The following is a 9,437-nucleotide window of genomic DNA, read 5'->3' as shown; positions in this document are numbered from 1 at the left end:
AATGAGCCTTCTCCCCTCCACTATTTTACTTATATAAGTGGGCTTGAATGCCCTAGTATATAAGCAAGTAAAAAAACAACTCTAAACTTATTACTAATTACAACCTATACCACTTACTCTCTTAATTACATGATATTCTACTTGAATGTCTTCAACATTCTTCAACACTCCCCCTCAAGTTGGAGTTTATAACTTCAACTTGCAATGGAAAATGTTCTTGGTCTTTAAGAAGAACTTCTTTATATTGTACTCTCCCTAACGTAGATATTCTGGCCACATAAAATTTGATTATCACAACATGTGAAATTCTTTATGGTAGATTGTATTGTTTCTTCTAATTATATCAATACACATACTTCAATGCCAGAATGAGGCACAACCACTATAGTACTCAACTTCCAAGTGGAATTCTTACATATAAAGAATAGAAGGAGGCACAATCACTACAACACTCAACTTCTAAATCAAGTTCTTACGCATATAGAAAATAAGAAGAAGCACATCAAATCAATAGAGTAAGGAAAGTAACCAAGCTTGGTTCAAGATGTAGAATCCTTCACATTTCTCCTTCTATTCTCACCCTCAAGTTGGGAGATATTAGAGTAATCCCAGCTTGAAAAAAAACTGTATTTATTATCTCTTCCATCAACTTGTCCCGAGGATAAGTACTCAGTTGAACACAGATTCTCAAAAAAATATGGTAGCATATATATGTGTGTGTGTACATATATATATATATATATAGATAATGCTGAAGCTGAATATCAATTGGCTTGAATTCATGATTGACATAGTTGAAACTATGCTTAATTATTAGTAGGACACTCACCAAAATAAAAAGTTTTAGCACAATTAAACAACTGAACATAAATAAAATACTAACATAATCAAAACACCTTTAAATAGTGAGACATCCTCCCATGAGATCCCTTTTAGACCCCACCAAATTAATTATGGCTCTATTAGACTTCTTGATATGAAAGTCATGTAAGACTCTTTCTTCAACAATGTATATATGAATTGTGCTCTTTCTATATATATGTGGTTGCTTATTTTCATATTATGTTTAAAATTTTTTAGAGAGAATATATAAACATTACATTAGCATTAAATTAGAAATTCAACATGGGGTTATTCTTGGTAATTTTATATAATAAAATTGTATGTTTTTGTTATTTATATGATTTCATGATTTTCATTACTATATTTAATTAATAACTTAAGAGTGAGAGTTTAAATATTATAAAAGTAAGCATGTGATTAAACACTTAGATAATATAAAAGCAAGCATTTGATTAAGCGTTTTATTTTTACTTATTTACTTATTGAAATAATTTTATTTTATTTTTTTAATTATTTATTAAGTTAGAAAAGTCAAAATCTATCTTAGTTTAGAACATTTAATTAATAAGTTTCTACTTTACTTTCTAATGCACACACTAACACAAAAAAAAATATTTTCTAGGAAAAGTGGATCACCTTAGAGTTCGTTTTCACTCTCTTTCCCTAGGTGATCTGCTTTCAAGTGCACCATCCCCCCTTAAGGGAAAAAGTGCACGGTAAACTAATAAACAAAATTTTGATGAAGAGTACTTCTCATACAAATTTCATATTGTTATTACATTAAGCAAAAAGTACATGAAATAAAAGAGAAATCGTAAACATTATAGCATCCCGTTGCCTCTTTTACAGGATATTGGATGAAACATTTGAATGACATCCAAATTGAGATAACTAAATCAAAACACAAACTTCTACCACATGCAGCTGACACCCATCTAGTCCCCGGTTCCAGCAATCTTTTTCTTCAATGCTTCAATATCTGAAGCCAATTCTTTTCGGCTTTGCTAAGAGAAGAATGAGTATTTGTCAATGGAGTTGTTTTCACTTAACAATCACTTATCACATCAAGACTAAATCACTTAGTAAACATGTAACATAAAACACAACTTACCTTGAAGAGTAGGTATCGATATACAAACCATCCACTGTACCCCAGCCCTACTAATTCCATAATTTTCGGGAGCTGCAGAGTTTAAGAACAAAAAATGGATCAATTGTTTCCCATAGCTGACTAGGAATGTTTACATTGCTAATCATGCAAAAATAGGAACCAAGGCACACCAAGCACTAGTAAGAAAGCCAGAGAAAATACAAGAACAACAAAAAGATCATCAAATGTTGTCTATAAAATCACACTCTAAGTATCTTTTAAAGGATTTCCAAGACTGATTTATTTTCCTTTCGCGTACATGTAGAATCCCAAGGAGGGACCAGAAAGTAGTGATCTCTAGTCCAGCCCTATCTGTGTTGAAAGGTCCCCCACCCCCCCAAAAAAAAAAAAAAAACGTAAAAAAAAGATTTAGATCACAAACCAGCGGGACAGAATTGATTGCTCCAACGACAACGGATGACAACCAGACTGCAACTACTGCTCCACCACCATAGATAATTACAGTGGACTTGTTCTCAAGTTCATCCCACTGTCAAATCATAGATGAGAAATGAGTTTAGCAATAAGAAAAACATACAACTACTCTACTGAATTAGTCGCTGGAGTTTATCACCTTCTCCTTCAAATCTGAGAAGATCTCTTCAACTTGAACGGAACCAGATGTTTCTTCAGTGGCTCTTACACGTAGGGAAGAAAACCTGCGGGATTCTGTGAAAAAAATGTTGTTTCTCAGTGAATTCTTCAGCATAGTAAAGCCTAGTTGCTTCACGTTAATAGAAAGATCAAGCAAAAGCAGAGGAAGATTGGGATATAAAAAGAAGTTACTATTCACAAGTTAGCACAACTATAAGTCTCTCTATGAAGATTTAAGAAGTTCGGGTGGTACTGAACCAGCAGAGGCTTAGCCGTTTTTATAGAAAGATCATCACCATTTTTCAAAAAGACATCTATTGTTTGTTCCCCATGGAAATCCAGACATACCATTAGTGTACTGAAAAGTAGTCACAGGTAGCGGGACAAATTAGTGAACCAATGATGTAGATTTTTTTCTACCTCTTTTTCACATTCGTCTCAGCTCTAACCGAGACTAAGCGAGTTCAGATTTTGACAGCAAACATCTTTCTGATAATCATTTCATATCCCGCAACATTGTCAAATTCACAAAACAAAAGAACAGCAGCAAAACTCCAATATCGAACTACTCAATTGAATGCATGATGTTAATTTTTTTTTCTTTTCCAACCGTGTTGTTGAATCCCACTAACATTTGGCCTATACATTATATTCTCTGTCAAACGATGATTCCCTCACAGAAAATTGATTCCTCATACTGCGGAATCTACCCAACAGGCATCGTATTCCTCCTCCATTTAGGAACAAATCATCCCAGGATCACTCTTTAATTAGCCACTCGTCACAGGAAACCCAGTCGCAACTCAAAAAAAATAACTTAGATTATATTAGTAAAACAGCTGACGATTGAGCCAATGAAAAGTTCCAATAGTTAGTTAATCACTTAAGAATTTCCTATATCAACCGCTCATTAAAAAAGTAAACTAATTATCCAACTAAGTAGATTACTTCCTACTTCAACAACTTAAGCATTACAAACCAAACTATTCGATTACTTGTCAGAAAAGGAAAAGAACTATACCTGAGAGTTGCGAGCTAGAAAGAGGCGAAGCAGAGACACAGAGCAAATGGCGTGGAGGAAGATAAGGCAAGCGAGAGGGAGAGGAAGAGGGAAGGCGTGCCCCCAAAACGGCCGCCACTGAAGCGCCTGCATACGCCGTTGCCATGGCCTGAAGACGGAAACGCTGACGCCCCCTGTGTCTTTGTTTCCCTTGTCTCAACGGCGCCTCTTCACTCTGCCACTCAACCGACCACTAATCGCTGCGCATCGCCCAACATTATCGCCTCCCTTCTCTCTTCTCCAAGCGCAAGCAGCACCCTCGGCCACGTGGCTCAAGCCGAGATTCTTATTGGCTCTCCGCCTATCTAAAATCTACGGCTGCTTCGGAGCCTTCGAAAGTATCTCTTACCCACGTTCAAAATGCTAATGCCTTAGCAACTTTTACATTTAATATTTTTAATACAAAATGCCGACCATATATTATATGCATTTTGTAAGAGTTATGAAACTCCGCCGTTAATAAATTAGTCTCCCTCACTTAAAGAAGCTTAATATAAAATAATGATTGCAAAGTATCGAGCCATGAGGAGGAGTAATCTGAACTTAATTTATGATTTCAAAATGAAAAAGCGTGTACTCCACTAAGTATAATTAAAATATTTCAAAATAAAAGTATGTTGAGACTTGGATTTTTGTAATACAACCCTCAAATTCTAATATTATGCAATAACCCCTTCAAATGCTGAAATAAATCACTATAGTAGAATATATGATATGATATGAGAGCAAAAAAATTAGTATAAAAGATGCCAAATAAATATTAATTTGAAAATATGAGCTCTAAAGTACTTAGTTCCTTAGGGTGTTCTTGAAGATTCAAATCAGTTTCCAAATTTAATTTCAAAGTAAATGCGGATTTGGAGTAGTCGTGAAAGCCTTAGAAGTAGGGGTGACTTCGCACTGAGCCGGTTCGCGAATAGCTTGAACTCGGCTCAGATCCGGCTCGATTCGAAAGCATTTCGAATCAAGTTCAAGCAAGGTTTGTGCTTGTTTAAGTAACCAATCCGAACTTAAGTGAGCCACGGTTTGGTTCGTGAGCTCGCGAGCCGACTCAATTACTTAATAAACCTCTTTTAGCTTACAAGTTTCGGGACTCGACAATCATGGGAGGGCTTTGTTTTAACTTTTCATTTCGATTTTGAAGTTTTTCGAAATCTAAAAGAAAAGTCTCGAAAAATCTCTTTTGATCGTAACTCTCCCCTCCCCATTAAAAAACCACGCCTTGGCTCCTCAAATCTCCACAATTACCAATGGTGCAAGAAGATCATATTTTTTGCAAACATTACCCAATCTTCCTATTGCCGAACCTTCCTTGTTGGAATTCGTCCTCCAAGATGCCGATTGGTATGCCGACAAGGCTTTCACCTACCGGGAAGCTGTACAAGACACCACCAGGTTCGCCATTGTGTTGAGAAGTACTACGTGACTGAAGAAAGGTGGAGTCGTGATTATGGTCCTACAAAATGTCATCAAGTATCCCGTGATTGCGTTGGGAATCATGGCTGCCAGCGGAATATTTTTTGGTGCAAACCCCTTGGCTCTTCCATTGAAGATCCGGGGATATGGAAGCAGGTGGAGGATGCTGAAGCAGGCTGCTTCGTTACTAGCGGTTCAGTCTACAACAAGGTCTACTTCTTCAATTTTGAAAATGACAAAAGTAGTAGATTTTTACATTTTTTTTAACTCTTGAAGGTTCGATTTTGTGAAGTTTCAATTTTGTTTTTGTTGGACTTTATTTTGGTGTTTTTGAAACCTCAATGAACTGGCACTAATTCCAAAAGAAATGCGGGACATATATGATGGTTTTTTTTTTTTGAACCCATCATTATGCCTAAGACATTGCAAAAGCTGAGGGTAACAATTCAAAATAGCAACGTGTGTGTGTGTGTGTGTGTGAGAGAGAGAGAGAGAGAGAGAGAGAGAGAGAGAGAGAGAGGATGATTTTTCCGTTTTTATGTGCATCCAAAGCAGATATTTTATCCTCTTTGCCAAGCAAGATGAATGAACTACTTCATTTATTTTCTTTTCTGTTCAACCAAATGCAACATATCTTCATTTATTAGCATATAATCCTAACTTTTCAATGTTTAATCATAGCCTGAGAAGCAGACTGTGGAGACGATGCTACCTTTTTTATTTTTTTCTCATCTTGATAATTTTAAATCTATACAGTATTTATAGTTTTACTTGGGTGATTGTAAATTTATATTGATATTTTATTTAAATTTTTGTGTGTTGATTATTGAATAAAGTTTATTCATAATATTATACAGTATTTATGAACAATTTTATATAGTCTATATACAATTTTATGCAGGGCTTATGTATAGAGATCATGCCCAATTTTATGTATAATTTTATATATAGTTTATTTGACATGTATTTTATACAAAGTTTTAAATGTAAGTTGGAGCTCGAACTCGGTTAAAATTATTGGGCTCGAGCTCGATTACAATTTTAGGCTCGAGGCTGGGCTCTACTTGAGTTTGAGTTCAAAATATTTAAATCAAGTCCAGCTCGAACATAGGCAAGTTCAAGCTCGGCTCGTCTCGATGACACCCCTACATAGAAATTCAGAGAAATTTGAATGTTGAGTGCACAAAGTAAATTAAATGACTTAAGTACAAGGCACACACCAAATAAAGAGATTCCAACTCTCTTTAAGACAAGTTTAATACCCTATTACACAACCCAAAATATCTCCCAAAGAAGATCTTCTTCCTACTAGATTCTGGCTCTAGTGGTCACTCCCTTTCTAGATTTAAGGTTCTAGAAAACCTCTTTCAAAAGAAAGTGAAAATACAAAAGGAAAATAAAAAACTTACACTTTCTTTTTGGAGAGACAACCTTCTCCTAGACAGGTCCAAATTTCCAATCCTTAGAGCATGTGAATGGAGTATGTGGAGCTTTGGTTCGACTAAGAATGCTAAGAGAATTAAGAGAAATTGAAGAATTTGTGTAGATTCACCCTTTTTCTCTAAAAAAAGGTAAAATTGGAATTTCAAAATCGAGAATCTTTTATGATGTTGAATTTATAGAAAAGAGAAATACTTTATTGACTTGTTGTAATCAGAGCACATGAACCTCTATTTATAATAGAGGAAAGTAGTAGAGTCCAATTACAATTAAACTACCATTGTCCCAATTACACCCAAACTCAAACACTTAAAGATAAGTTCTAGCATAATTAAATAACTCAACATAAATAGAAGACTCACATAACTAAAACACCTTTAAACTGAAACTCTTATGTAAGACCTCCTTCCATAATAATTGTGACTCTATAAGACTTCTTATTGTGAGAGTCATGTAAGACTGTTCCATATTTGCTCTTCAACACTCCCCCTCAAGTTGGAGTTTATAACTTCAACTTGCAATGAAAATGATTCTTGGTCTTCAATTTTCTTTGCTACAAAATTTTCTTCATATATGCAAAAACTTCATCTTTTATGCTCCCCCTTTCTTGAATATTTTGGCCACATAAAACTTACCACAACATATAGAATAAAATACCTATTTCTTGTATTTCTTCTTCTACTTCTTCCCCTCAAGCTGGGAGGTAATGACAGTGAGCTCAGATTGAACCAAATAACATATATGTAGTAATAAGCTCCTCCATCACGATGTCCCAACCAGGACACCGACTCTCAAAGGTAGAAATGGGTGAAAAGTGGGTAATGCATATCATTCACAAGACGGTGATAAAAGACCCACAAATACAAATAAAAAGTCTCAATGGACTTAAAAAACCCATATATATATATATATATATATATATAAAGGTCAACCAACGGAAACAATACATAAGAGGTTGGCCCAAAAGTGGTATATGAGAGCCAAATAAAGGATGGTAAGAGAAAGATTGCCAAATAACCAATGGATAATGGGTAAAGAGGAAGATAAAATGTTTAAGCCACCATGTGCTTTATTTTTCTAAGAAATTGAAATTCCGCATCAGACGAACAATACTGATAACAATCATCAAATAATGAACCTAAGGCAAGCAACTAAGGAATTCTTCTTCAGAAATAATTTCTCAATCAAAGAGACGCATTAGCAATAGTGGAAATGGGCCAATGCCCAAATAACATGTACCAAATTTGCAGTAGTATAACAGTAGATAATCGGTAAGTAATGAAAGTCCTTAAGAGTAATAAAGACACATGAAATAGTTTGTAGCGAGTCCATCAGTATGTAAGGAAGTTGCACCAAATAGTATGTTGGAATCGAGTAATAATCCAAGATAATAATTCTGTCGGAGATAGAGAATAGAGTCGAACTGAGTCAGATATCATACCAAGCTAGCTGAGTCGTAGAAGAAATATGTTTAGAACATGTATAACCGAGGCAAAAAATAAGTGAGATATTTTCTTGATATTTTTATCAATAACAATAACTCAAAAATTGATGCAAAAAATTCGGCTTAAATTCGGTTTTTTCAATGCAACAGGATACCAGCATGACTTTTGATTCATTCAATGCGAATATATCCTTAAATATAGATCATATTGATATGAAATTTTCTCCTTCTGAAACTAGACTTAAATACATTTTATCCAAATATAGCTTCTCTTTATAAAATATATTTCTTTTGAGATGAATAATCTGACAGATTTTGGTCTCTGTAATGTGGCCAAACTACGTATTCTTTCTCCTTTTGCCTGCATAACCATTGACTCTTCCAAGATCAATATCTCTATATAAGAAACTCAAATCGTTGAATATGTAATAAAATATACTTACAAATATTTTTTTTATATATAATTCTCCATATTAAGTCTCGTTCTTGATAGCATAAAATAGCTCGAAAGTTGAAGCTTTCTGTTGCTGCTCGAACCTCTTTTGTAATCTAACATTTGCTACTTCAAATATTGATTTCTCTTTGTAGAAACCTCTGATTTCCAAAATTCATTTTTTGTTTGAAATTAGACTCAAATATTTTTTCGTAAATATATAATATGCAATATGAAAAACTCATTATAGAGGTTAAAATGTAAATAAAATAATGGGTTTAGGGACTGAAAGGAGAGAAAAAAGATAAATACGAACCTAAACTACTAGTGATAATAGATTAAAAAAGGATCACATTATCTCTATGGGTTGATCAAGTCAACTCACAAAACCTGCTCTGATACCATGTTGAATTTATGAAAAAGAGAAAAACTTCATTGACTTGTTGTAATCGGAGTACATGAACTTTTAGTTATAATTGAGGAAAGTAGTATAGTCCAATTACAATTAAACTACCATTGTCCCAATTACACCCAAACACAAACACTTAAAGACAAATCCTAGGATAATTAAATAACTCAACATAAGTAGAAGACTAACATAACTAAAACACCTTTAAATTGAACTCTTATGTGAGACCTCTTTCCATAATAATTGTGGCTCTGCAAGACTTCTTATTGTGAGATTCATGTAAGACTCTTCCATATTTGACCTTCAACATATGAAAGCTTTGGGATGCCAATAAAGGCTCAATAATTGCTCTCCAAAGAGTTTGGGAGCCTATTTATAAGATTCCTAGCCAAAACAACCATTTCTGACTATTTACATAAAAAATTCAAAAAATATTTGATTAACAAAAAGATATGATTGATCAACCATGTATAACAACTATATTTTTTGAGTTCCCCAAGTCAAATGATCAATCAAGGTACTAATCAATGAGTTTGTAACCTTTTAAAAAACACATTGATCAATCATACCTCATCGATTGATCGATTATCCTTTTATAAAACTGCTAGGCAGTGTTCTGTATGATTGATCATGCCTTTGGGATGATTG

General features: G+C 34.2%; 1 protein-coding gene across 2 annotated transcripts; it reads right to left on the bottom strand.

Annotated features, from left to right (window-relative positions):
• Nucleotides 1-1,577: 1,577 nt before the first annotated feature.
• On the bottom strand, nt 1,578-3,918 carry LOC137956387 (protein CURVATURE THYLAKOID 1A, chloroplastic-like). 2 transcript variants are annotated; one of them, XM_068803872.1, is made up of 5 exons: nt 3,609-3,918; nt 2,568-2,662; nt 2,376-2,483; nt 1,955-2,026; nt 1,578-1,842 (listed from the first exon to the last, which is right to left on the bottom strand). In XM_068803872.1, the coding sequence occupies exons 1-5, from the start codon at nt 3,751-3,753 to the stop codon at nt 1,816-1,818; spliced, it is 447 nt and encodes a 148-aa protein (XP_068659973.1). In that variant the 5' UTR covers nt 3,754-3,918; the 3' UTR covers nt 1,578-1,815. The 2 variants fall into 2 exon arrangements, with proteins under 2 accessions (XP_068659973.1, XP_068659972.1); XM_068803871.1 differs by having other exon boundaries at nt 1,578-1,847; nt 3,609-3,900.
• Nucleotides 3,919-9,437: the final 5,519 nt, after the last annotated feature.

The sequence above is a fragment of the Aristolochia californica genome, unplaced genomic scaffold (genome assembly GCF_029961685.1).
Source record: "Aristolochia californica isolate CCGP_79_NKW_82.1479 unplaced genomic scaffold, dmAriCali1.0.hap1 SCAF_2, whole genome shotgun sequence".
Classification (NCBI taxonomy): Eukaryota; Viridiplantae; Streptophyta; class Magnoliopsida; order Piperales; family Aristolochiaceae; genus Aristolochia; species Aristolochia californica.
Note: the sequence above shows the minus strand (reverse complement) of the source record. Positions and strands in the feature narration are given on the sequence as shown.